The sequence below is a fragment of the Alosa alosa genome, chromosome 24 (genome assembly GCF_017589495.1).
Source record: "Alosa alosa isolate M-15738 ecotype Scorff River chromosome 24, AALO_Geno_1.1, whole genome shotgun sequence".
Taxonomy (NCBI): Eukaryota; Metazoa; Chordata; class Actinopteri; order Clupeiformes; family Clupeidae; genus Alosa; species Alosa alosa.
This window is the reverse complement of record NC_063212.1, coordinates 5,647,291-5,674,731: the sequence shown is the minus strand read 5'-3', so window position 1 is coordinate 5,674,731 and position 27,441 is coordinate 5,647,291. Positions and strand designations below refer to the sequence as shown.

The 27,441-nt window shown below is 41.7% G+C and overlaps 2 protein-coding genes across 3 annotated transcripts; both read left to right on the top strand.

Annotated features, from left to right (window-relative positions):
• Nucleotides 1–601: 601 nt before the first annotated feature.
• Nucleotides 602–7,110, top strand: smtna (smoothelin a). 2 transcript variants are annotated; one of them, XM_048236635.1, is made up of 9 exons: nucleotides 603–1,681; nucleotides 2,346–2,425; nucleotides 3,451–3,555; nucleotides 4,265–4,340; nucleotides 5,006–5,143; nucleotides 5,447–5,507; nucleotides 5,671–5,782; nucleotides 6,388–6,539; nucleotides 6,834–7,110. In XM_048236635.1, the coding sequence occupies exons 3-9, from the start codon at nucleotides 3,457–3,459 to the stop codon at nucleotides 6,982–6,984; spliced, it is 789 nt and encodes a 262-aa protein (XP_048092592.1). In that variant the 5' UTR covers nucleotides 603–1,681; nucleotides 2,346–2,425; nucleotides 3,451–3,456; the 3' UTR covers nucleotides 6,985–7,110. The 2 variants fall into 2 exon arrangements, with proteins under 2 accessions (XP_048092593.1, XP_048092592.1); XM_048236636.1 differs by having other exon boundaries at nucleotides 602–2,425; nucleotides 3,422–3,555.
• An 87-nt stretch (nucleotides 7,111–7,197) lies between these two features.
• Nucleotides 7,198–27,137, top strand: LOC125289671 (phosphatidylinositol 4,5-bisphosphate 5-phosphatase A). Its single transcript, XM_048236628.1, has 13 exons — nucleotides 7,198–8,317; nucleotides 15,497–16,228; nucleotides 16,755–16,862; nucleotides 17,204–17,312; nucleotides 18,455–18,571; nucleotides 19,352–19,527; nucleotides 19,840–19,951; nucleotides 22,059–22,168; nucleotides 22,642–22,852; nucleotides 23,071–23,208; nucleotides 23,727–23,792; nucleotides 23,948–24,052; nucleotides 25,661–27,137. Exons 2-13 carry the CDS (start codon nucleotides 15,501–15,503, stop codon nucleotides 26,198–26,200), a joined length of 2,520 nt encoding a protein of 839 aa, XP_048092585.1. The 5' UTR covers nucleotides 7,198–8,317; nucleotides 15,497–15,500; the 3' UTR covers nucleotides 26,201–27,137.
• The last annotated feature ends 304 nt before the right edge of the window (nucleotides 27,138–27,441 follow it).

Below are 27,441 nucleotides of genomic sequence, written 5' to 3'. Positions count from 1 at the left end.
TCGAATGCTTATTCACTAAGGTTGGTTCAGTACAATGCTTTTCTGTTATAAAATGCACTGGGTGTGTTGCCAGCCACATCTTAACCAAAGCCAAATTCAGTCAATTAAATTTATTTATATATATATATATATATATATATATATATATGATTATATCAGTCTTTGCCATCTCCACCTTTAAACTAATGATTCCAAATAAGTCAGGCCCCACCACCAGACTTCCACACATAAATCTGTAAATTAGCCACTGACCACTGCCACAGCTAATCCTGCCTGAAATGGTCCTTACTTGGGACAGTAAAGTTCATTACGTGCTAACAGCAAATTAAATTGAAATGGTTTACTGAGCGTTGACTGAATCACTCACTGTCCTCTCTGACGCCTAATGAGTGTCCAGTCATGGGGTATGTCAAGTGAAGTAAAATATAAAACTATGCTGCCCATGTTCAGCTATTAGAACTGATTTGAAAACGATACATGAAGAATTCCAGATGCCTCATGGGGTAAAAAATAGCACCCATTCATTTTTCTCTTCCAAACGTGGAGCTTTCTTGCCTGCCTGCATCGGCTTTGAGGGATCTCCTGTCATGTTTTTTGCAGACGGATGGTTTTAGGGAAGTCATTTTTCCTCCAAGTCATTCAGTTGTTCAAATTCACCCATATAAGCACAGACTTCTTTCTGTTGTGTATATCCAAGACATTCTGTTTGCAAGGGTTTGTCCTTTGAATTTATAACAGTGGAAAGACACAGATAGATCTGACAAAGTAAAAGCTAGAGCTGTTCCGTCAGTGGTAATGACCTTCCATCACCACTGATAGGAGCCACTACTCCACTGTTTGATTTATTCATATGGTTTGCCTTACATAGCCTAAGTGTGGGAGACTGTGTGTGTGTGAGAGAGAGTTAGAGACCCAGTCCCAATCACAAATGAACATGTTTTTCTTTCTAAGGGGAACAGTGCAGGAGAACAGCTCTGGCTTCTGTAAACATGATGATGGCGCTAGGAAACATCTTTCCCCCCTTTTGCCTTAATAAGGCCGTGTTCTCCTGGTCTGCCCTGCCTGTTGACTCTGACCCTTTACTCTCTCTCTCTCTCTCTCTCTCTCTCTCTCCCCCATCATACTCCTCCACTCACGTGAGCACATATTATGTCATTACATAAAATATCTATTTATATTTCACAGGCACAAACTAGTACCTATCTTTCACGTTGGTTCCTTACTTCGAGATGTTTGCCTGGGAACTGAAAAAAATCTTGAAACACGAAAAGCAAAAAGTTGTTATTTGCAGAGATGAAGGTATGGAACAGGAGGGAGAGAGAGAGGGAGGGAAGGAGGGTGAGAGTTAAAGGAGTGATTGGAGGAGGGGGACAAGAAGATGTCTCTGGTCGAGTGCCAGAACAACCTCTTCTTCAACATGTTGAACTGTCCTCACCCCCCTTTTCTCCACCTCCCAAGAGCCTCTTTCTGTCTCTTCACTTGTTTGGGGAGAGACTGCTGCAGACCCTCAAGGTCACGAGAGGTGTGGTTTCAGGAGGGGAAAACTGCCTCCTAGACCAGTTCCCAAGCAGGAGAGCGGAGAGGGCAGCACAGCTGGTTGAACCCCCTTGTGTTCACGCAGAACTTTTAGGGACAGCAAGCTTGACCATTCCTGAAGGTAAAGTGGACACCATCACCGCTGGTAAGTGTCACTCCAGGATCCATCTTTCCCCATCTCTACTTCATTCTGTTAGAACACGTCTATCTTTTTGTGTTAAATCAGATGGAACGACCGTGTTACGAAACTGTAAGTAATCTGAACAGAAAAGTAAACGTACATCATGAAGTGCTTTGATTAAAGTGTAAATTGTACATTTTTACTGGTACAATTTCTACAATGTTTGACCATTGGACCTCCTATGGAGATGCATAACTTAACTTAACTTGCATAACGCTTATATACTTACGTACTTAATATTGTACCGTTGTTAGGATTTCATTTCATTTTGGGGATGTAATTTCAGATATTTACTGTGTTGTAAATCTCACTGTTTTTCAACCCCTGAGTTGTTTCCCCCTCTATATCCCAGTGAGCTGCAGAGGAGTGACGTCACACTCTGGTTGATGTATCAATCCATCAGAGAGCATGGTTTATTTCAGTCCAAACTAACATGCTCTGTGTTTATGCTCAGATTAATGGTCTGATAGTGGAGGCTTTACAACAAATGTCATGTTCTATTTATGTTCAGAGTCGGGCAGCAGTATGTTACATCTCAGTCCATGCAGGCTTCTCACTTGTTGAGCTTCAGTAAGCCTGTCCAGATTTGATGGAAAAAATTATCTCACAGAGATCTTCCCCTTCACAGAGGAGTGTAATCCAGTTCAGGAGTGGAAGGTGTGACACACCATCTGGATTTACAAATTAACAACATTCTTGGACCGAGAGGTACAACCGATGAGTGGAATTGGCTGTGTGAATGCATACACAGGCCAAAGAAATATATTTATGTTTTACAAACAAACATATATATTAAAAGCATGACACTTTTATGTTTCACCTATTCACATATAAGATATAAATGTAAATTCTGACACTATTACTCCTTACAGCACTCTAGACTGCACCCTTTATATAGATTTTATTTATTTAGTTATATATTTATTAATTTATTTGGCTGATGTGTGAGTGCGTAGATGTACTTTATGCATACACAGGGTTGGGTAGTAATGGATTACATGTGATCTGGATTACGTCATCAGATTACAAAAAAATCAATTAACTATAATCAGCCCAGATTAAACAAAATGTGTAATAAGATTATATTTGCATTGTCAAAGATTACTTGATTACATTTTGATTATGTCTTTCAATACATAATATAGCTTTACATCATGCAGTCAATATACAGTGTAGTTAATAGAAAATGAAGATAGACCCAATTTGGAGTGAATGGACACGGAATGTAGACGACACAATTCCAGTCATTTCCCTATCAAGTATCCCTATCTTGCTCCCCCAAAACACACTCGCAAACACACACAGAGTCGTGTAATCCAAAAATAACCCAAAAGTATCAGATTACGTTACATTATTGTAATCCAATTGATTCCGTCACTGATTACAAAAATTGGTGTGTAGTCTGTACTCAGTAATGGATTACATTTCAAAGTAATCTGACCCAACACTGAGTATGTACATCTTTGTTAAATGTCTGCAGTACTGATTATGACTATATGAATTGGCATGATTTATCTCACTGTGTTTACTGTTGTTTTTGAATTGTTGTTAATCTTCTGTTTATTATGTTCAATGCTTTTTTTTATACCTTGTTTTACATTTCATCAATCAGACTGACGTACCTTCTAGTGTGACATAATCCAGTGTTGTGACAAAATAACATTATGGCGCTCTTATCTGTGAATGTCATTTCCATCCCTGTTGTTCCCATTGGACATCTGCCCTGGCTGTAGCTGGCGATGGAGGCTGGACCAGGCACTCAGGCAGCCCCACGCAGTGGCCCACTCACCAGCGAACAGCTTGCAGCCATCGATGACGAACAGACCCTTAATGACATGGTAAGCCACTACATCCTCTTCACCAAACAGCGATTGTTCGTACCACCCGGTGTTCAGCATCAGGTGGTTTGTCTTGAGGAGTATTACTGCGTTTATAACTAATCTGCTGTTATTACTGTTTGCACCTCTCTTGTCGTTTGTTCACGATAGCTTTATGGTTTATGATAGCTGATTGAAATGAGTGAAAAAGATCTGATGAAGAGCGTAACCTCGAAACGTTACACACTGGTGAAAGTCATTAAAAATTCCTGATGGGAGCAAGTGTGCAGACATTCCACCCTTTTTTCCATTTGAAAAAAGTGCACTGACATATCTAGCAATTGAACACTTTTTTTTTATTTGGATTAATATTTTCATGCTGTAAATTAATAACTTTTATGCACAACATGTGCATATAGTAAAATCAAATCAAATCTACACCTCCTCTCCAAATGTGAAACACTGTAATATTTAGTCCATACATGCTTTCTGAAGATAAACCTACTTACAAAAGCGAAAAAAGAAAAACAATTGGCAGAATGTACTAGAATTTGTACACCTCCATTTCCCATTTTGTGGACACAAAGACTCTATAGAGTGCAGGCCCAGCTTCACGGCCAAGTGTTTCCCATGTGACAGCAGCGGCCATACAGTTCCATGGCTTGACGGCTGACCAATGTTTCACCGAGTATGTACAAGCTCTTATTAACTGTACACTGTTTTCTGACAGCTAGACAAGACTGAGGATTTTGAGCAGAGACGAATGATTCGTGCTGCAATGAGGGACCTGCTAAAGAGGAAACGAGGTACTGCCAAAGCTGGAAATAAAATAATAAATCATAACTAATACTACTACAGCTGCTATGACTTTACCTAGAACATTACCACTACCACTTTAGACAGCATTTTAAAAATATTTTTCAACTATAAGAATTATGTATTCTCATTATAATAGCAATTTATATTTTATAATGTTGTAGTAATTTATCTGCTACTTACATTGGTCAATATTATGAAGATTACCAAAATATATTAGACATAGGATCAGTTCTGGGCCTTGAAGCTCAAAGTGATCAGTAGAGAACAGAGAGCTGTTGCCCCTTGAGAGTGTGGAATGCTGGCTGGCCTTGTACTATTATTCACATGCTTTCAAATTTCAGCTCGCCTATTACACTCCTGAGAATCATCACTTACTCCTGTCAGCATCTCTCCTGCTCCTGCTCTCTCTCTCCCTCCCTCTCTCTCTCCTGCTTTCTCTCTCTCCCTTCCTCTTTTCTACTCCTGCTTTCTCTCTATCTCTCTATCCTGTTCATCTAATGGTTCTCTCATCCTGTGTCCTTCTAATCCCACTGCCCCATCTATTTCTTTTCCTGTGTCCCTCCCTCCCTATATTTGACCCTCTCTATCTCTTTGCCTCTCTCTCTCCTTCCCTCTCTCCCTCTATCCATCTCTCCATTCGCCCTGTACCCAGAACAGCGCGATCGTGAGCGTGGGTCGAGGCAGAAGGACTTGCGTCAGCAGGGCGTGTGTCCTGGCGCTCCGGCGGGGAGTGTGAATAAAGGCCAGAAGGCTGCTAATGGCCTCAGCTCTCCCCAGCAGCCACAGCAGAGTGAGTCCTTCAAAGCCCCACAAAACACTTCGCATTCAGACGCAAAGCGCTCACTGGATCATTAACAAGCACCGTGAAGGGAAAAGTACATTTTTTATCTTGTTTTGCAGAGTCGTTGATGCCTTTTTCCAAAATTATTATTTATAAAGGTACGATTTGGGCAACCTTGAGTGTTGAACAAGAGGAATATTATTCAATATGCTTTAATGACCAAATTAGGGTAATAAGCAACCATCAAAACATGAGGGCTCTGTGACTAGACGCAAACAAAACTCCTCTCCCTTCATCTCCTGTTGTGTGCAGAGATGACAGGCAAAGCATCAGCACCCTCCTCATCCCGCCCTGGCCCTAAATCACCAGACAGGTCAGTAATCCTGTTTATCAATGTTTGTTTTGATACTCTTCCACTCTTTTCTTGATTCCCATTTTGATTTCCCTCTTTAATACAGTCACTAGTCTTTAACATTATTAAAATAGCCCAAGATAGTGGACATGATTCAAGCCCTGTGTTCCATGTGGACATGCAGTCCAGGCAGCCCAACAGCTCAGCCCTGTTTCGGGGAGGCTGCAGTCCCCAACAGCAAGCACGTCAAGCAGATGCTACTGGACTGGTGCCGGGCTAAGACAGAACCCTACGAGGTGAGCAAGGACGTGATGCTGTGCCGCTCAATGTATGTATCACCTATCCAAACATTTCTCAACATATCTCAACTCACTTCTCCCACTCACCTTGAGAGCTCTGCTACTGCCATATCAAAGTTCACAGTACAAAAATAGACTATGAAGTGTAGATACTTAAAAAGGCAAGTCTGCAGTCTATTTTCAGAGCTAGGTTGGGATAACAGTCGTGAAACAGTAAAAGTCTGTATATAAATACGCACAAGGAATATAACACTGAGGTGAAAGAACACACCAAATAGTACCATTCCAGAGATTTCTATTATTTTATTGATCTGCCTTGATTCCTCTATTTCTCACTGAAATATTGTCCAACTGACCTGGCAGGCAGTAGTAAAGTCTGACAGGCCGTTTGCTTTAATCATTTGGGCATGACTTTTTTTACAATGTACCAATAAATACAACGGTACATGTCAAAACCAAGATCAGCAGAATTCTCCTTAATCAGCAACCACATCATCTCTGAAATATAAGACACACACACACACACACACACACACACACACACACACACATGCATGTATGTACATCCACATAGTAATGTTTTATGTTTGCTTGCCCCAAAGGGTGTTAGTATCAAGAACTTCTCGTCCAGCTGGGCGGATGGTTTGGCATTCTGCGCTCTAGTACACCGTTTTTTCCCAGAAGGCTTTGAGTACTGTACCCTTGACCCTTATGACCGCAAGGCCAACTTCGAGAAGGCTTTCAAGACTGCAGAGTAAGCACACAGATCGGCAAGCACAGACACAGATACTCACACACACACATTGGTAAATGTACCTGCACCAATATTTTCTTTATCCTTATCTTTTCAGCTTTATGTAATCTGTTCAGTATGTCTTTCACCAATGAAGGGCATCTGCATTTACTGTGTGTGTGTGTGTGTGTGTGTGTGTGTGTGTGTGCTGTGTGCACAAACGTGCATGTGTGTGTCTGTGTGTTGGTGTATTCATATTTTACTATATATTTTGAATGTGTGTGTGTGATCTATTCTTGACTGTCGGTCTTACAGAAAGCTGGGTGGCTGCCCTGCCTTGCTGGACGTGGATGACCTCCTGCGTATGAAGGAGCCAGACTGGAAGTGTGTGTACACCTACATCCAGGAGTTCTACCGCTGCCTGGTGGAGAAGGGCCTGGTCAAAACCAAAAAGAAAACCCCGTAGATGGATACTACATGGAGAGTAGTTGACCACTGGTGAAGGAGAGAAATGTTAGGGAAAAGATATCTTTCATGAGAATGCGATCTTGACTGTGTCGAGTTTTAAAAATAAAATGCATTTGATATGCTACCCTTTAGTGAGGCAGTATTTGTTGCGTGTGTGTGTGAGTGCATATTTGGAGTCTCTTGGGAATGATTATTCTGGGTAGTTGTGTGTGTGTGTGCAGTGTATGCAGAGAAATGCATCTGATGGTTGTATCTGCATGATGCAAGTGTGTTTGTGTCTGCGCTAGCTGGGACGGAACAGCTGGGCAGTACTCCGGATTAGTGCATTCTTGTAAGATTACACATGTAAATGAATCTCACTTTGTGACGTGCAGCATGTAAATGGCTTTTTATGGTGATGCTGGGGCCTCTCTCTAAGAGCTACAACAGTCCCGTTTTAGACCAAGTCCAAACTCTTATTATGGACATCAGAGCTGCTGAGATTACAGGGAATCTGGACGTGCAAACTCCTCTGAAGACACTGTAGCCCATGATGCAGTCAATTACAGCAAGGTTTTATGATGGTTGAGTGGTTCAGCATAGCAACAGCCACCTGACTGATTAGCTCGTGCCAATAGACATGTAGGCAGAAAAGAAACACAGATACAAAATGTGTGGGTTGAAGATGGTTTGCGTCAATTCATTTTATGTGGGAGGTTTTTTCCAAATGTTCACTCATGGAAGCTGTTATATTCATTCTTAAACAGAGGTGTCTAAAGGAGTTATATCTACACCATTAGCCAAAACTAGTTGTAGAATAATGTCTGATATATCTGTCTATAAAAGTGTGAGCCAAAACTGAGAAGGCAGCAAAACACTGATGGACATGCCTGTCCCCAAGGTATGGGAATTCAGTGCACGTAGAGGACAGCAAAATTGTTCTGGTGCTGCGCAAGAAATAAGCTTATTAGATCAGGCTGTTTTTAGGGGGGGTCAAGGTATCCTGCTGAAACACTTCTTCAGCTGACACTAGCCAACTGACGCTGCTCTAGGCTACTCTGCAGGAGGACACGCGTGGGCAATTCTAATTCCCCACATGCCGGTTTAGGCTACAATTGCAGCGGGTAAATGAATGCTTGGATTAAATCACATCTATACTCTTAGATGTCGACTGGATTTGTGGACATCAGTTTGAAGAAGACTTACGACAATAACTAACGTTACGTGAAGCTCAACTGCGTCCGCAGGTTGACATCGTTTGTCATTCCTGATTTTTGGTCGTCCGTACAAGGCTGCATGATGTGGACGCCTCTGTAGTGGGACAATCGCACCGGTGGAGCGAGACAGGACAGGTAAGATAAAAAAATAAAATAAAACATTATGAAGCGTGCAGATTTTAGTTAGGCTAGTCTCTACCACACGAGTGTTATATGCACACATAACTTATGTGGGGTTTGGATAGATAGCCTAACTCGGTTGATTACGATGCACTCAGGTAGTCCGCTGTCGCATTCACGAGATATTGCCTGCTTTTAACATCGCATGGGCTACATTCTCTGATTATTCCTTTCACCGTAGCATCAATCATTTCTTTATTAGATCACAGTATTTGCAGTTTGGCCAGGGGAAGAATTTCCTTACATTTCTTTATTGACACAATTGCACCCGTGTGCTGAGGGACCAGCGATGATGTGCTGAGATGACCTTGTGTTTTGGTTGCTCGTTTTCTCAGTTGTAGGAGCAAATATTTGAGACGCACTCTGACTGTAATTTAACCAGTCCAGTATTTCTGATTAAAACTAACTCAGTTTCCATCGTGGTTATATTGAAAATTACCCTGTGAAAGGTCACAGTTCCTTGTTCGGAGTTTTACTGAAGTAGCCTACACATCCTCGTTCATCCACCCGTAACCTCAAACTATCGTAATGACGTGTGCACACGCGTGGCACGCAATGGATTGCCAAATGACGTTTGAGAACAAAATTAAGGTATCATTATTGTTTTGTAGCCTACTGTATAATTAACCAACATCAGAAACATATTTGCACATTGTGCAAATGAAATGAAATATGTTATCCAAAAAACATAGGCTGTTGACTTTTGCATTAGACACCACCAGTTGTAGCCAACCTCAAACCGCCCAATTTCTATCTATTAAAACGAGCCAAACTGATAGCTGGAAGTAGTAGGGATTCACATAGTATTAGCATCTTGATTTTTTTTTTTTAATCCTGTTTCTCTGATGTTCAAAGCCATGCAGGCTGTGTGTGCAGATGTGAATACAATGACGTCAGCATCCTTTCAGATGTTTGCAAATAATAAATCAATTAATATAATAATAAATATATCTGTGACCCCAACCTGACAACCGTCAATAAAGCCAATTGTGATTAATCATGGACCTCCATAATACCTTAATGTTCTTGTATGCAAAAAAATAAAAATAATAAATTGCCAGGCCACTTGTCTTTTATTTCAGTTTCCCCACTATTTTTTTTCTTCTTCTCTCTGTGTCTCCAGCTTCTTTTGAGAAACGGCCTTTTGAAGCTAATCCCATTTTGTCAGTTGTACAGAAACTAATTACCCTCGGACATTAGCTTCAGCCAGGGTCAACAAGCTTCAAAAGCTTTTAACCCGCAGGGATGTAAACTTACAGTACACTCAAAATACCATAAGTGAACTGGTCCAATCACTTGTCCTATGATTAAGGAATAAGAATAATGAGAAACAAAGAAATAAAAAATCTTGATATAGGCTACATGGCAAGGATAAGGTTAGACTGACTCACATGGATGGTTTGCCATCATATCAGACTTGGTTTACTATAAAAGAACAATTGAAATGTTAAAGCATAGTATAACAGTGTGCATAACAGTGGTCTTTCGGTGATATGTGTGAAACTGGACTAAAACAAAGCATAAATCATGCGATAGAATAGAGTGCATACAATATTACATAGAATGTAATATAAGAATGTATAGAATATTTATCAACTATTCTATATCAGTGACAGTGCAGCCATAAAGAATGGCTGTGCAATGCACGGTTGACCCAAATGAGGGTGAATCACATTATGCCACCTTGAGCTTGAGACTCATGCATAACTTTGGACTCAAACTGAATTGTTTGCTATACAGGATGTGTGTGCTTTTTCCGGTTATGTGTGTGTGTGTGTGTGTGTGTGTGTGTGTGTGTGTGTGTGTGTGTGTGTGTGTGTGTCTTGATTGAGTGACAGAATGTCCATCTCACCAAATTAGATGCTAAATTGTTACACTGGTATTATCTTATGTATTTTTGTACTTCAAAACACTCAAAATACTTTTTTCAAGGGGGCATGAAATCACTTTGTAAATAAGTCTTTTTATCCCAAGCATTAGACTATTAAAACTTGAATAAGGTACATAGGTACATAGAGAATATCACACACCAGAAATTCCAAAATAGTTCAATAGTTCTAAACAGGCAAATGTATGAGCAGGGATGGATTACTGAATAGGCCTAAGAGGCCCAGGGGCCAAAGTGTTCAGGGATCCCTGAAGCCCAAGCCTCTGCGTGAAGTCACTACTATGTTCTCCAGCACTGAAATTGGAATAGGGCCCCTCAGTCAAATATTATAGGTTATGTTATGTGATATGTCTTAATAGGGCCCCTCAATCATATAACATAGGTTATATTATTCACCCTGATATCTAAACAGGGCCCCTCAGTCAAATAACACAGGTCACATTATGTGTGATAATCATGCTTTGTAATTGCAATCTTTTTTCACAGCAAGATGGCTTAAATATGTTGATGGTTATATTTGTAAGTCTCAATCTGTCATTTATTTGCAGAAAACTTGCATAATTTCATAATGTCATAATTTAAGGGGTTATTGCCTTTTAGCACAACCAACCGCGACCCAGCTAAATGGACACTTATTTTTCCCACTTCTTGTGAGTGGTTCTGTGCAGAAATACATGAGCAGTTGATAGTCATAATTGTGTTTAAAAGGGGAAGTTAAGGCTACATGGGTGCTAGTGTAGCAGAAGGGTGACCATCAACCAGACTCTGAAAGTGAGGAGAAATTGGCCAAAATGAGGACACCCCCCAATGTCTGCTTAGAGGCCTATTCCAGTTGTGTTACTGTAGCTAGCTGGTACATATCCGTGCAGTATGTTGTGTATGTTAACTTCCTTCCCAACGTCTTAAGAGTTGTGCTAATTGTGCCAGCAGCCTGGGCTTTTAGCTCGATTGTTAGCACGCTCAACTCCCAATTCCAAGGTGTTGCTGTTTGCGGGGCGAGTGTGCAAATCAACACAAGACATTGGCGCCATGACCTGGATCAGGAGTGAGGTTTAGACATGAAAACGCAATTTGGGTTTAAAAGGGGAAATGGGGGCTACATGTGTACCAGGTCAGGGCTGCCAACTCTCATGAATTGGCCATGAGACTCACTCATTTTATTGGCTTCACACTTTCCCTAGTGTCAAACCAGTCGGTAAATACCTTTTTACTGGGACACGTTCCCATATACTGAACTGCTATGCCCCAGTAAAATCCAGTCCAGTCCAGTTCAACTTAATTGCTCATAGAGTAGGCTCACTTGTTACATATCACACAGCATATCATGTGAATGAGCGGAATCTAAGCTTTCCAATCATATTAGCGCCAGGTTGCTGTGATAAATGGTTTGTGAGAAAATTAACATTGAACATTGAAATGTAATAATATTTGCATTCTGCACACCCGATACACATACTCTCAGTGAAATATCTCACAAACTCTTCACTCAAAACATGACAAACCCTATATCACAACTAGAAAATGTAATTTCGTGAAAATTACCAGTGCATGAAAATGCAAAACATACTGTATATTAACATAAAATGCAAAACAAACTTTTATTTGGAAACAGTTGTGGGCAGAGGAAACAGTTGGCAGGAGTCATAGTTGATAACAACTGACAGTTGAAATGGCTGAACAGTTAGTTGAGTAGTTTAAATAGTTAAATTATGTAATAGTGAATTATTGTAGTGAGGACATTTATTTTGAAACAGTTGTGGGCAGAGGAAATAGTATCTGTAGTCTTAAGAGAGCCAGATTGTATGCTTAAAGCCTGAGACAGAGTATATAGTTTAAATGTAGATAGTGTAATGGATGTTGATAGACAGAAAGTTAAATGGATGTTGATAGGATAGTTTAATGGGTGGATGAGTGAATGGTTTGAAGAGGATGAATGGATAAAAAATTGGATTGAATGTGCCTTATATCCTTGTAGAATGGAGAGACACAGAGAGAGTTGGCCTAGTTGAGCAGAAAGCAGTTAATACAGGTGCAATCAGTTTAACCGGCCCTTTGATGGGTCCTAGTTGAGCAGCTGGAAGTTGATACAGGTGCAAATCAAGTTAATTAGCCCATTGTGATGTCATAGTGCCATTGCAAAGTCTATGGGGAAAAATAAGCTTGTCTTTTGTTAATATCTCAAAAAGTATAAAGTTTACAAAAGTGAAAAATACATTCCTCAAGTGTCCTTTTCAAGACCTACGCTGTAAAGTTTGAACAAAGTTTCTATGTTAAACGGTTGAAGCTGAATTAGACGCAGACATTTGGTGGGAAGAATAAGAAATTATACTGTATTTTAATGTAAACTATAGATTTTTGTAAATTTGTAAATGCTAATTACTTAGCCACAGAGTATCCCACTATCATAGTTCTAATTGCCAGCCAGATTCCAGACAATCTTACTTACACAGATATGAATATATCTACTGGAATGCTTCCTTGCCTTCCTAGTAACATTAATGCAAAAATATGAAGAAAAAAAAGTAATGAGACACAATGTTTTTTTCTTGATATAAAGCCTGACATAAGTCATATGCAAATATTATCACATCATACTTTTCCAGATATGGTTAGCTCAGGCTATCCTGAAAAAAGAAGATACAGCATGTATAGATGGCCATTACAATGACCAAGATAACTAGCTTATCTTAGATTAACTAACTGAACAACACAGGTGACCACTTCTGCATAATTTCATGGAGTGCTGAAATGTTCACTATTTTTGACCATTTCTGAAATGTGAAACTCAGCACATATGCTTTGAGGTTGTGAACTTACTGCAGTATCATCGTAACTATTCCACCAGTGTGTGCATGGTTAAAATTCTGAAGCACAAAATGCTACAGCACAAATTATGTCCATCCATAGATAAAAATAAGCAACCTCTGAATTTCTTTTCAAAGTGCACCAGATTGATGCATTACAATATACAAAAGTTTTTTCCGGGGGGAGCTCCCCCAGGTCCCCCCAAGGATGATACATCAGAGCCGAGGAAACCCCTTTGGTCTTTGGCCACCAGTCCCCTCTGTTGTAGTAGTCCCCTTTTTAGTAGATCCTTTGGTACCCCAATGTTAGTTTAACTCTGGGACCCTGCTGGTCCTTACACTGAGAACCACTGATGTACGGTAAAAGGTATACATTTTTATTTTTTTGCTGTACTGTAATGATGCTGAATGAGCTGTGTACGCGGCAGAATGGATGTTGAAATAATTAGCGGGCTCTAGTTGCGAGCCTGCTCAAACTACACAACAAATCGGACAGACCTAAGTCAAAAGTTTGTCGGATCCAACTGATTCTGGGCTGAAATCAGGTCAACATCACAGTGTCTGCTTGGCATAAGTCACCACCAATTAGCTTCCATCATTCTGCACTTTTATGACATCATCACACAGATGTCTCAAAGAGATTATTTTGCAGTATTTTTAAAATATAAAAATACATAAAGTATTTTGATAGGAAATACAGTCATTTTCTTCAACTCAATAAAATACAAATTACAAAATAGTATAGTAACTTTATATCATGCAGTCAATATGCAGTGTAGTTAATAGTCAAATGAATATAGACCCAATTTGGAGTAAATGGACACAGAATATAGAAGACAATGGACACAAGTTACCTATCAAGTAGGCCATCTTGCACCCCAAAACACACGCGCAAACACACACAGAGCCAAGGGCCTTTTCCATTATTTTTGTAATCCAGTGGATTACGTTACTGATTACAAAAATTGGCATGTATGGAATACATTTCAAAGTAATCTGACCCAATACTGCTTGTATTGTCTTATGGCACTAAGTACATATATTTTTGTCAGTCAAGGCATTATATTATTATTAAAATGAGATTTCAATTAAATACAGGAAAAATATAAAATTCCTTGTGCTACAAATTCTAGTATGATCTGCATCTTGTATGACGTCAGCCCCATTACACCTGTGTATTTCATAACAGTGTCAGATATGCCATATAATTAATTTAGTGAATTCAGCTTCTCCCCCTCCCTGGTATGTTTGTCATGGAGGTAACAAGACCGGTCCGGTTCACAAGGAGACAACCTTCAGTGTGGTATAGTGTGGCATCAGTATGACCAACTATACACCCAATCACCTTCCACCTCTAGACAGAGGTCAAAGGAGAGCTACTCTGGAATGTACTGGAGGAGGAAGGGCAGGCCGAGGGGAGGGTGGGGGCTGGGGAAAAAAAGAATCGTTGCTTGGCAACAGAAAAGTAGATCAGGGACAGGGGAGGGCACCACGTTCGTCTTCTGACGGAGGAGAGAAAGTTGATCTTGGCTGATTGCTGGCGGCTGGCATTGTGTTGATGTCAGCAGTGACGGCTGCGGAAGAGGGGAGCGGGACAAGCTCACACGGGGGTGGAGGAGGGGTGGGGTGTGGGGGGAGTGTGGAGGGGTTGGGTGGGTGGGTGACAGGCTGCTTTGGCAGGCTCTCTCTGTCCTCTGCCGCCGTCTCAGTCGCCGTCTGCAGGACACAGTGGCTGCCTACGTGCTGCTGTGAGCCAAAGGGGGAGGGATTGAAGGGCAAACAAACAAGCCTTTCGTCTCCTTTTGAGATTAGAGAATGTGCCTGCAACTGTTGCTCAGTCTGTGCTGTACTGCTGTTGCCATCAGAAACTGTCTGTCCTCTCTGCCTCGTCTCTCAGCTCATCTCATCTCTGTATCTGTCAGCCCAGCCCTGACGGATCAGATGCTTATTGTCTCCATGTCCTCTTTCAATACAGTCACTGATGCCAGAGGATGCAGAATACCTACTGTGTATTCGTAACGTTTTCTGACGTTTTCAAGTTTTCCACATTTTGTTAAGCGACTCATTTTACAATGGACCAAAGTCATTTTTTCTTGTCAACCTACAAACAGTGTTCCACTCTTATATTTTTAATAATGAAAACACTTCAAATGTTTTTAGAACTAGAATTAACTATGTAACAATCTATTTTAAGATTAATCTGTATGTGGAAAATTTGAAAGGGTTTGGAAACTTGACTCTGAATGCACTGTACATCTTAAACTAATAGATTCGGGTGAGAAACCTTAGCTAAATATACAGCTAAAGAAAACACACACCATAATAACATTTAATAACCATGCAACACATTGGAGCATTGTGCAGCATCGAAGACTGGTACTAAATGCATCAAAGTCCGATTCCTAATATATAATGCTCCTGTCATTATTATCTCTTTTATAGGTTGATGGATCCAATGCAGCCGAACCAAAGCTGCTCGTTCTCCACGAGACTCTCTGACCCCTTCAGCGTAGCCATGTCTCCAGCCTCAGGGCTCTCCAGCCTGCCCCCACCCAGCTTCTGTCCTGCGCCCGTCCCAAGGACACAGCAGCAGGCCGCCACCAGAGCCATCCAGCTCTCCCCGGAGGCTGCTGAGGTTGCAGGTGCGGAGCTGTGCCTGCCCCCTCCGGTCAGCATCAGTCGTCCCCGGCCCACGGTCCTGGGGACGGGTTCGGCCGCCGGCAAGGCCCTTAAGAACCCCGAGTCCATCCCCAGGCCCAAGGCCTCAGTGTCCCCGTTGGGCTCCCTGGGCCACACGCCGATGACCCCGGAGTCCTCGCAGCCCCTGGCCCCTCCGAGCTCCCGCAGTCCGCAGGCCAACAGGAGTCCGCAGGCCAACAGGAGTCCACAGGCCAACAGGAGCCCGCAGCAGATGTCCCCATCCCAGACCGCTCTTATCCCTCCCCCGAGCAACGCCGCATTCCCGCACATCTCATCTCAGCCCAGTGCAGTGGTCGCCCCGGCCAGAAACCTGACTGCCCAGCCCAGCATCAGTCCTCCCCCTGGTCCACAGCCCAAACCCGGTCAGTCATACCTCAGCTCTCAGCTCAGGGTCAGTCCCGAACCGGTGTCTGCGCTCTCAGAAGGCACCAAGGGGAGGACGGACAAAGCTGGCATGGACACGGATGATTTCAGGTGAGCCTCACCTCAACTCATACACCCCCATGACAACAGGTCCCCACAGCTAGCTCTGCAGCTAGGGACTTGTTCATGAAATTGCTGTTGCTATGGCTGTTAAAGCAGAATAATAATAGCCGACTGGTGCTTGTGTACTGCTCCTCTCTCAACCAACGCACACAACTCTGTTTATGTGTGAGAGTCATACTGGCAACAGACTGGAGGCAGAATGTGTGCTCCTGGAAGATTTCCCAGACACACTCCTTACTGGCTGTTCCTCACGCAATCAGGTCCCATAACACTGCAGAATATTTTGCTGTGTGTATACATGTTGACCAGTCATTGTGTTTATATCTGTGTTTGCAGTCAAGGACTTTGGTGCATTCTTCAAGTAATGATTATTTTTAAAGTCTTTTTAATGGCTCTTTTTTTCCGGTTGGTTTGCATTTTTGTTTGTGAAACCCACTTCATCTCTGTTAAGTGTGTGTGTGCGTGTGTGTGTGTGCTTGCACTTAACCATATCATAAGATTTCCACATGAACAGGGTCCATATCGTCACATGGAATGTAGGATCGGCTGTGCCTCCTGACGACATCACTTCCTTATTTGGGCCAAATCTGAGCAGCGGGAATATAGACATGTTCATAGTAGGGTGAGTCTCCAGCATGGCTGCAAAACAAACATCTGTTTACCTTTTGATTCACAGAAACGCCGACCAGTGCTCTATAGTTCCTAATGCTTGTGTAATTTGTTTAGAGACATCTGTTTGGTCAACCTAGTAACACAAATACCCATGAAGTCAATCTCTTGTGCAAAGAGCTCTGACGTTAATTTCCCAATTTGGAATTACATTAATTAATTCCCAGAGGAAAATTAAGTGGAATTCAAAGGTGCACAGCATTTTTATAAAGTTATGAGTTATGGTGTTATAAAAGTGGAAACTGAAAAATATGAATAAACACTTGTTGGCTTTTTCCTCACTGTGATTTTTAGGCTACAGGAAATGAACTCGATGATCAACAAGCGTCTCAAAGACGTGCTGTTCACCGACCAGTGGAGTGATCTGTGCATGGAGACCGTCAGTCGCTTTGGTTATGTGCTGGTCAGTGAAGAGTTAACTGATCTAGTTGCTAAGCGATTTTTTTCCTATAATAATGTTGTGTCTCGATTTGGGTTCCCAGTGGAATGTGGAAAGCAGCCTGGCATCTGCACACATGTTAATTAGCAAACTTGAACTGTTAATTTGCTCCGCACTGTTCTGGGAAAGGGGCTAAATAAATAGGACACACTGGCTTTAATGTCCGGAAGTCTTTCACCATTCTCTGCTCAGTCCCAAAGCACCTTGACTGCTTTGCAGCATGTCCTAACAGAAAGGAATCTAAATTTGACGGCCTCACGGAGCACAAATCCCTTTTTAAATCACAGCCAACTTCTATTATCTGTGGTCATGCAAAGCAATGCAGCATATAACGTGTTTTCCTTTCTCTTGTTGCAGTGTGGGTAATTAATACATTCTTTATGTATGTCATTTAGAGTAATCTCTTCCATGTGTAATTGGGATATTGGAAGAAAATCTGTGTTATGTTATGTCTTGTGACATTTCCTTTTGTATTTCTTTGGCCAGACCAATAATGGCACAATCACTATGTGCAAGCACAATTACTAGTGCTGCACAATTATCGCAATCGCAATATGAACCAAAGCAAATAATCTAATCCCAAAGGCTACAAATAATAGTGCACAGTTCATTTTGTCACATTTATGACTTTTAGATTCATGTCATCCTCCTTGACTGCCACTTCTGGTTGGTGGATGTGTGCGTAGTGTGTGAGGGGCACAGAAATTCTGATTGGTGAGCTTCACAGTCAGTTGGGGGTGCTGTGCTTCTTGTGCACTGGGCGCGCTCACCAATAAGGGGTGGCACTAATTGAAGAGACATTTGTAATATTGAACTGAATCAATTCATTGACATTTACAAATCATATCGCAAATCGCAATCGCAATATCTGTCAGAAAATGTGCAATTAGATATTTCCCCCAAATTGCGCAGCCCTAGCAATTACGCATTTTTCCTATAACAACCCGTTCTTCCTATAACTACCTTATAGATTACAGTTACAACTTTACATACATTAATTTCACATATATAAATCTTTGTCTGTTTCATGGACAGTACTAAAGATAAACAGATCAACATGAATCTCACCTCCACCTTTGTCACTCGTTGTGTGTCGTCTTCTGTAGGTGACGTCGCAGCGCATGCAGGGGGTCCTGCTGCTGGTCTTCTCCAAGTTCTGCCACCTGCCGTTCCTGAGGGGTGTCCAGACCCAGAGCACGCGCACAGGCCTGGGGGGCTACTGGGTGTGTGTGTGTGTGTGTGTGTGTGTGTGTGTGTGTGTGTGTCAGGCCAGACTTTTGTCCAGCCTTCTTACTTTCACTGACAATTTAGTCTATTATCTGAACAATTGGGACTTCTATATATGAGAGCCTATAACAATAGCCAAATTGAATAAATGGAATTGAATTTAAAATTATCCATCAAATTGGATGGACAGGATGACTTAATAGTCAAATAGCCGGAGAGAAAGGTAATAGCACACTGCTTAGTCGCTGATAAGACATGCTTTTGAATTCATGTTCATGAGAACCATTAAGCTGAGGTTTTTGAAAAGTGCTGTGTTGAAATGGCTCATAGTCAGAAACAATACCTGTGACAACATACTGATCACTGAGTGAAAACAGAGGCAGAGAGGCTAATGAATTCAACAGGGGGATATTAATACACTTTACTCTGTGGGGGTTTTGTCTGTGGAACAATCACTCATCCTCTACTAATCCACTAATAATGCTTACATTTAATTGTCTTCTATTTTTAATTAGTGTGAACAGAATAAGCCTGTAATAAACAGCTTTAGAGATTAAACATTTACCCACATCATGTGAAAATAAATGTTAGGTCTATTAGAGCACATACATACAAAAATACATACATACATTTATACAAATACATGTCCATCCAGGTTTTTCTTTAGGCAACAACATTATATGAAAATATATGTATACAGTATATTCACCGTAACATAATACATGAAGTCAGTGTTTTTCTCTAGATAAATAAATGTGTTCTTTTTCCACCCCCAGGGTAACAAGGGTGGAGTGAGTGCACGGATGATGGTGTTTGGGCACCCGGTCTGCTTCCTGAACTGCCACCTGCCGGCACACATGAGGAACCTGGAGCAGCGCATGGAGGACTTTGAGAGCATCCTGCAGCAGCAGCAGTTCGAGGGTGGCACGGCACCTGGGGTGCTGGACCATGAGTGGGTGGCTGGGAGTGGGCATGGTTAGAGTCAAAGGTTAAAGGTTAAAGGTGTTTAGCAGTGCCCTGTGTTCGCTGCAGACCAGTTGTGTGTAGATGAAACAGGATTGACATAACCCAGCACAATAAAATTGGATAAATCAGATACGATCCCAACAAATGGGACCAGCATCAAGACATTAAACATTATATTTTGTATGCATAGAAAATACCATGATTTGCCTTAAGTTAAAATTACACTCACACTTAGTCTGAGTTATAACACAAATTCAATAGGACGTGGTGAATAGCTCTAAGTCTTTTTCGTCAACAGCGTGGTATTCTGGTTTGGTGACCTGAACTTCCGCATTGAAGACTATGATATTCATGTGGTGAAGAGCGCCATTGACAACAGTAAGCTGTCTCTACTCTGGGAGCGAGATCAGGTCAGTCTCCAGTAAGGGATTTCCAGTCATATCAGTGCAATGCATCAATCTCCTTTTTCCTCAGAGGCTGCAGTTCAATATCAAGCCACTAGGTGGAGAACAAGAGGCGCTTTGAAATAGATAGAAAGCAGCAAGTTGCAGAGAGGTACAGTTACAAAAGTGTTTGTTATAGTTAGGTTTATGTTTCTAATCATAGCAAAAATGTGACATATCTATACTTGTTCTCATGTAAAAAAAAAGACCATCATTCTTATTTTGGAGAGGGAAATGTAGTGTTTTGTAGGCTTTTACTTTTTGTCCATAACTTTTTGTAGGTTGCATTGCAAAGCAAATTTAATTTTCCTGTCTTCAGAAATGATGACCAAATATATTTAGATAAAATCTGACACCTAACAGGATTTTTTTGGTTGTGTCTGTACTTGCAGATTGTTGGGTTGTCCAGGCAATGTCTGCACATTCCTCATGTTAGACAGATTGCTGACAGGTGCACCCATACTGCTATTTAAATTAGACCCTCGCCTCTTGAATACATTTTTGTTAAGATTCTCCAAATCTCTTTTAAATGAGCTTTTGAGCTGCCTGGAGGGCAAGGCTGACATTTCAAAGCTAGGCACCTTTGGGGAAATTCACCCCAAATGAAAATCTGGTCATTATACCATGAACTCCATATTGAGTGTTTTTTTCTGCAGGTATTTTTTGGCTGAATAACCCATTCTTTATGCATATGCAAGTATTATGGGAGGTTATGGGCACTATCATCAGGCTGAATTGATTAAATTGATTAAGTTAACTTTAAACATTATTTCATCATTTCAGTGTTTTTACTTTTTAGACTTTTGCACAGACATGGATGTTATATCAGATAAGACATCTTACAGAAATCTTTAACATCTTTAGTTAGTAAACAGTTAACAAAACATCATCGCAACAATAATGTTCACACATACCTGCATGGCTCTTTTGCCCTAGTTTCTTCATGTCCATGACAGTAATCTCCAAAGGGCTTATCAAGATTAGCAAGTGAAGAATTCTGTAGGGGCCTATTGGGGTTCCCTCATGATTAGTACAGTTCTTCTTACGGTGATTAGTGCAGTCTTATTTAGTGTGTATTACACATGGCAGCAATTCAATAAGGTAATTGGCTGTAGCACTTAAAAGAAACAAAAATATAATCTCAATGTTGATACTTTTAGAGGTAAAACTGCCTGACATGTCAAGTAAATATGCTACGGTTATTCATGCTATTCCTAATTAGGATTAATTCATAATTCATAATAATTGAGGAAAGACAAAATAGATGCATTTGAAATAAGAGTATAATGGAAGCCAGAAGCCAGTGTGTTAGTTGCTGTCAGTCTCACATTTATCCACCACCAGCCTTGTGAGTAGGAGGACTGTGGACATGTGTGATATTAAATGAGGAGAGTAAGGAAGTCGACTGAAGACGAGTTATCCAAATGAATATTAAAATCGGCAAGGATTAATAATGGGCATGTATCCATTGGAATAGCAGACAGTAGAATGTCCCATTCACAAAGCTGCCAAGTTGTCCTGGAGGGAGATAAATAGCCATCAAGTATAATTTGTATGGCTCAGTTATCATGATGGCTTGATATTCAAATGAGTTGTGGTTCTGAGCAGGCAGCAACTGAGTAAACCTCCAGTTATTAGAGACAAGATGAACGACTGGTATGCGAAAAAGCATGAATGGTTGATAACGCTGCAGGTGTGGCACTATTTTCTGGCCTAATCCACACAAGCAACTGAAGCGATAACTGTGAGGCCAGAGCAGGAATGAAGTCCGCTTAATTCACTGCAGACTGGCAATTCCACAACCCCACAGAAAAAGTAGGACATTCTGAAGCCTGCTGGACTGATGTTAAGTGCTGCTTTTCAACATTAGGGTGCTTACAAACCTGATTGGATACAGGGATATGTTGAAAGTGCATTATTACTAGAAGGATTGCCAGATAGCAAGACAATGTGAGACAAGAGTGACAATTATCTGAGAGGTGCCTAGTAGTTTATCTGGAGACTAGTGATGGATAGTGTAATGCATCGCTGCAGTTTGTTTGAAATAACATTTCTGCTGACATTTTCCCTTCAGCTCAACATGGGCAAAAACAGTGAGCCTATTCTGGAAGGTTTCATGGAGAGTCCACTCAACTTCCCTCCGACATACAAGTTTGATGTGGGAACTCATACATACGACACAAGGTAAATTTACACTTTTATCCAAAGTGACTAACAAATGGACTATAAACATGTACCTTATTATTTATTACCTTCACTTCGAATAGGCAACGTGTGTGTGTGTGTGTGTGTGTGTGTGTGTGGGGGGGGGTGTTTATTTTCCTGCATACAGTCTATGGTCCCTGCTCATTTAACTTGAAAACTAGAGGTCTCATACTCTTCACATTTTCATACAAATGTTCATAGCCCTTTTTCCTCCTAAACGATCATCTGCATTCCAAATGCTAGAATTTGGTTTTACTTTTGTTTACATTGCAAGAAAGGGGTGAGGGTTTGTAGTTGCTTCACTGCTCTTGTTCACTTGAAAGCATTTTGAAAGGGATTTTATATTTATTTTTTACTTTCATCAATGAGGGTGTTCAAAATCTGTGGACTTTTGACGCCACACAAATGTGCCATTGTTCCCGCTCACATCTCTCCCTTCCCCATGCTTACAGTGCTAAGAAGAGGAAGCCTGCATGGACTGACCGCATCCTGTGGCGCCTTCGTCGGACTGGTTCACCAGTGCCGTCCCACAATGCAAATCTGCAGCGCGGGCTGACGTCCTGGCTGGGCGGGGTTACCAGGGTGACACAGCACTCCTACCGCAGTCACATGGGGTTCACCATCAGCGATCATAAGCCCGTTTCTGCCGTCTTTTCTCTGCATGTGAGAAAATATATTTATATATAGCTACAGACACTAACAATAACTTTATATGACACCAAGCAGAAGGTCACCTGTCTGTCTCATTATTCAACTGAATCAATTTGATTCAGGAGTTTGATTCAAAAGGACAGTGTCTCATTTTACCCTCATGATGACTCCTTTTAGCCTTATGATGACTCCTTTTAGCCTCACCTCTCTGCTCCCTGTCTCTGCTGCAGTTTCCCTTCAGGGTCAATGTGCCTTTAGTAACACTTGAAGTTGAGAAGGAGTGGACTAAAGTCTCAGATGCTACTGTGCAATTTGAAGTGGCCTCAGCCTTCCAGAGAAGCTCCTGGGACTGGGTGGGCCTCTATAAGGTATAAGGCTCAGTGCAAATAAACCTCTGGTTTTCATGTTTTTATTAAAATATCCTCCCAATGTGGAAAAACTCCTAATCTGGAGTTTTAGTTTGTTGTTATGGTGAGCTGGTTATGCTCTTGAAACAATACACTCTGATACCAGTATGTGTCAGTTTTCAGCAAAAACAGAAACATTTGGATTTTAGTTGAAGTCTACACATTGACAACAACAGGGTCTATCTGCATGCTTAGCCAGTGGAAGCATTGTACACAACTACAATAATAATAAAAAAGCATTGCCTTAATTTTCACATAGCAAAATTAGGACTTGTACTCAATAATGGAATTTTTGGAAATGTAAGGAAACCAATTGTATATAGTATTATGTTAAGAACAGTAAATTGTACATGGGCTTATAGTTCAGAACTGATATGCTAACATTCCATAATACTGATATGCTAACATACCATAATTCTTTCCACAAGATGATCACAAAGTAAATGACACTTTATCATCAGTAATATTACTCTTTTCAGGTGGGGTTCAAACATCACAAAGACTATGTGGCATATGTGTGGGCTAAGTCTGATAATCTGCCTCAGGTATGAATCTTAGTTGATGCAAGATATATTGTTGATGCAGTGAATTCAATCAAAAAATAGATAATAAAGAAAAACAGTGTTTAATATTTCCTTCTCTCTTTTATTTCTTTTTTGTTAATTTCTTTCTCTCTCGTCATTTTTTTTTTTCTGTTCAGGTAACTTTTGCAGAGGAAGATCTGCCCAGGGAGGCCGGAGAATACATCTTGGGTTACTATAGCCACAACATGAACAGCATTGTGGGAGTGACGGAGCCCTTCCAGGTCATGACCCTTGCCCTGTCTGTTTCCTCCTGCAGATCAAGTCTTGAGTCTTTGACAATACAGTCACCGACTTTTCACGCTTACTTAAGAAATTTCACTTCTAAACAGCTACCATAGATTAGCAAGTATCTGAGTATTAAGAACTCTGAAGCTGATAATACATAGGGCAGCTTTTTGAGCAATGTTGAGGTGGCTCTTGAGCACAAGAATTTCATTAGTTATAATTCCTTTTATGAGTACATGACATTAAACTACTTGAACTTACTGAGGAACATTGCCCAGCAACATTGCTCAAAACGTTGCCCCATCTATCATCAGCTTTACATCAGGTGTTGTACTGTAATTTCAGCCCTTTGATTTATAATGTAAAAAAGTGGTGCTTATGTCTTTTACAAAACTCATCCATTACTTATGACTTCATAGTATTTTCAGCAATGTACTTTTTGGGGTCATTTTAATGTGTCATTTTCACAGCTCTCTTGACGACAACTAGGAACACTTGGAAATGTGTTTGAGCTGTTACAAAGTCAAAATGTATATCTTTAATCTGCAGAGTTGTGCGTCATTCTTCAAAACCGTTTCCTGCTGGCTTAAATACACACTTGGCATTTTGTTTAACTTGGATGGCAGTCGCACATTTGTTGTGCCCCATTTTGAGTGCCAGCCTCTGATACCCCATGTCCGCCTGGATGCATCCTCTGCCAGCTTTCCTGGCACAGATAAAGAATGTCAACAGAATATTTGAAAAAAGGGTGTGGACAGGATCTGCCATTGCCATAGGCATATTCATTCTTCAAACAGAAGCTACATTATGGGCAGATAAAGAAAACATGCTTTAAACAAACTCCAGATGTGTCTCATGGGTGGAAGTAATACATGCAGGATAGGAGTTGCTGTATTGAAAGAGACAGTGTGCAACTGGTCCTGGTATCATCTTTAAATTAAAGTTTTGGGTATATAGTCATGGACAGATAAGCATACCTATCATTCCCAACTGTCTGAATAAACACAGACACAGAACACAGATAAACACACCTGTCATTAACAGTACATCACCAACAGCAGAGCTGGCACTGATACAGCCTCTGTCTTTGGTTGAGTTGGCAATGTGTTGTGTGAAAGCTTTCCTTATACTGTATTTTTGCATATTGGTTTGCCTTGGACCATATCCCCTGAATGGCTAATGGAGCTGAAAGATGTGTTCATTTGACCATGTACCATTACCCAAAGGAGTGTCAAATTGTTGAATATTGTTACTTGAATTTTCGAAGCCTGTTTTTTTTATGTTATCGGCAATTTAAGGTTCGCTTCATAGTCTACGCAAGCTATGCGGATGCAGTTGCAAATGCAAGACTCATGCACGTTTTGAAGAGCCTTCTCATAGTCTGCACAAGCTACTCATCAGAAATGCATGCAAAAATTACAAAAATTTGGGCGACACATTTTGCTACGCAAGTATGCATCTGATCCTCCTTGCGTAGCTCGATGCGTTGGCGTCTACGTAGCTTGTGTAGGCCATGGATCAGCCCTAAAGGTACTTCCATGACCTTGAAGAGCAGTGCAGGTGCTTCCTGTTGTGTCATTCACGCCCCTCCCGCCCGCTTGCAGGTGCACCTGCCTGTGGTGAGCCCGCCAGCCCCGGCGCCTGCAGCCCACTCCGAGAGCTCGGACGAGAGCTCTGAGGATGACAGCACACTGGTGCTGCTGGCCCCCAGCTCCTCGCGCAGCCCCAGCCCGGGGACGCGCTCGGGCAAGCGCTCCCACCACCAGCGCCGGCAGCGCAGTTGCAGCCCCGCTGTGCCACCGCCGCGGTCAGCTGCCACCCTCTCCGCCGCCTCGCCGCTGCCCGCCCTGCAGAGCCTCAGCCTGTGCCCGCGGCCCCGCGACTCCCACACGCGGAGCCCCTCGCCGCGCGCCCCCCGCACCTCCGGCTCCTCGTCCGCCTCCTCCTCCTCCTGCACCTCCAAGAAGGAGCGGCTGGTGTGCCAGGACAGCTCCCCCTCCCCCTGCTCGCCCATCAGCCCCCTGAGCCCACGCAGTCCCCTGTCCCCCCGCGGCGGCACGGTCACCACCCCGGAGGCACTCATCGTGGCCATGCTGGGGCCGGCCCAGGTCCACCCTGGTCCAGCTGCAGACGCAGGCTTATGATGGGAGCCTCTGCACCCCCCCCTCCCCCAATCCCAATCCCCATCCCCAGCCTTTCCAGCACTCAGACTGCAAAACATGCTCATGCTAACTGTACTTCCCATGTCGGTTTCAAATATATTGCTATATATTTTTTCTACTACGCAAATTAAATATATGTGCAATATATTTAGAGAGTATATATTTTTTTCCTTTGGAGAGGCTTAAGGCCTGTAGGGGACCTCTGCTGCTGATCCTGACCCAGGGACAGCAAGGCTTCTCTAGTGCGGTAGTGTTGCCCAGTGTCTGGTGTGGTCATATTGTTTAGGCGTTGTGGTATACTTTCAGTCTGAATGCCCACAAGCATTCAAACCAATTTATCTGAATGTCGTACAATGAAAAAGAGTTGGAGATTTCTTCAACAAATGTGGAAAACTTTGCTTCAGGACTACTGATTGATGACATACTTTCAGCAATTCATGGCACTTGATATTAAGTATGTTCAGCACCTACGACCATATGTGGACACTGAATCCGTGTGTGTGTGTGTGTGTATACATGTACATGTGTGTTTGAGAGAGTTTCTGTTTTAAAAGTGTTCTGTTTTAAAAGTGTAAAGAGCATCTATTTGTTCTAGTCATGTGTCATGGTAATATATGTTAACATAGGCAACAGTGCCCTGCTTTACTGAAACACAGTACTTCTAAAGGAGTGGATGTGATCACTGAGGCTGAATGTACAACTGTAGATATGTCGTAACCTGATCACCTCAGATTTGTGCTCATTTGTGTTAGAATGTGGCTATATACACTCTCTGTGCCTGTTTGGGTTAGGTATGGCTTTTATGTGGCAGTTTTGTGACTTGTGTGCATCAGGCATTACACTCTGGGGGCAGATGTGTTAAGTGTTCAATGGAGAAGGACTGTGTACACAGCCAAATAAAATGACCACTGACCAGTGATCTTTGTGTTTTGACCTTGACTTGGCAAAGTAAAGTAAGAAAGTGGAAAGTGTATTTGTGAAATCATTTACAGCTCTGTGACACGTGTAGAACACAGATACAAAAACAGAGCTACATAAATTACTGCAATCCTGCACAAAATTGTCAGACAGAAAACCATGGTGTTTTGTGCTTGGTATAGTAAAGGCACGTTTTCTACATAAACATCTCCAGACAGAAGGCATATTGCAAAAGGTCCTATGCAAAGACTTTACTTGAGGTTTCATGTTTTATTAAGAGTCATTGTAGTCCTATGTCTATGTAC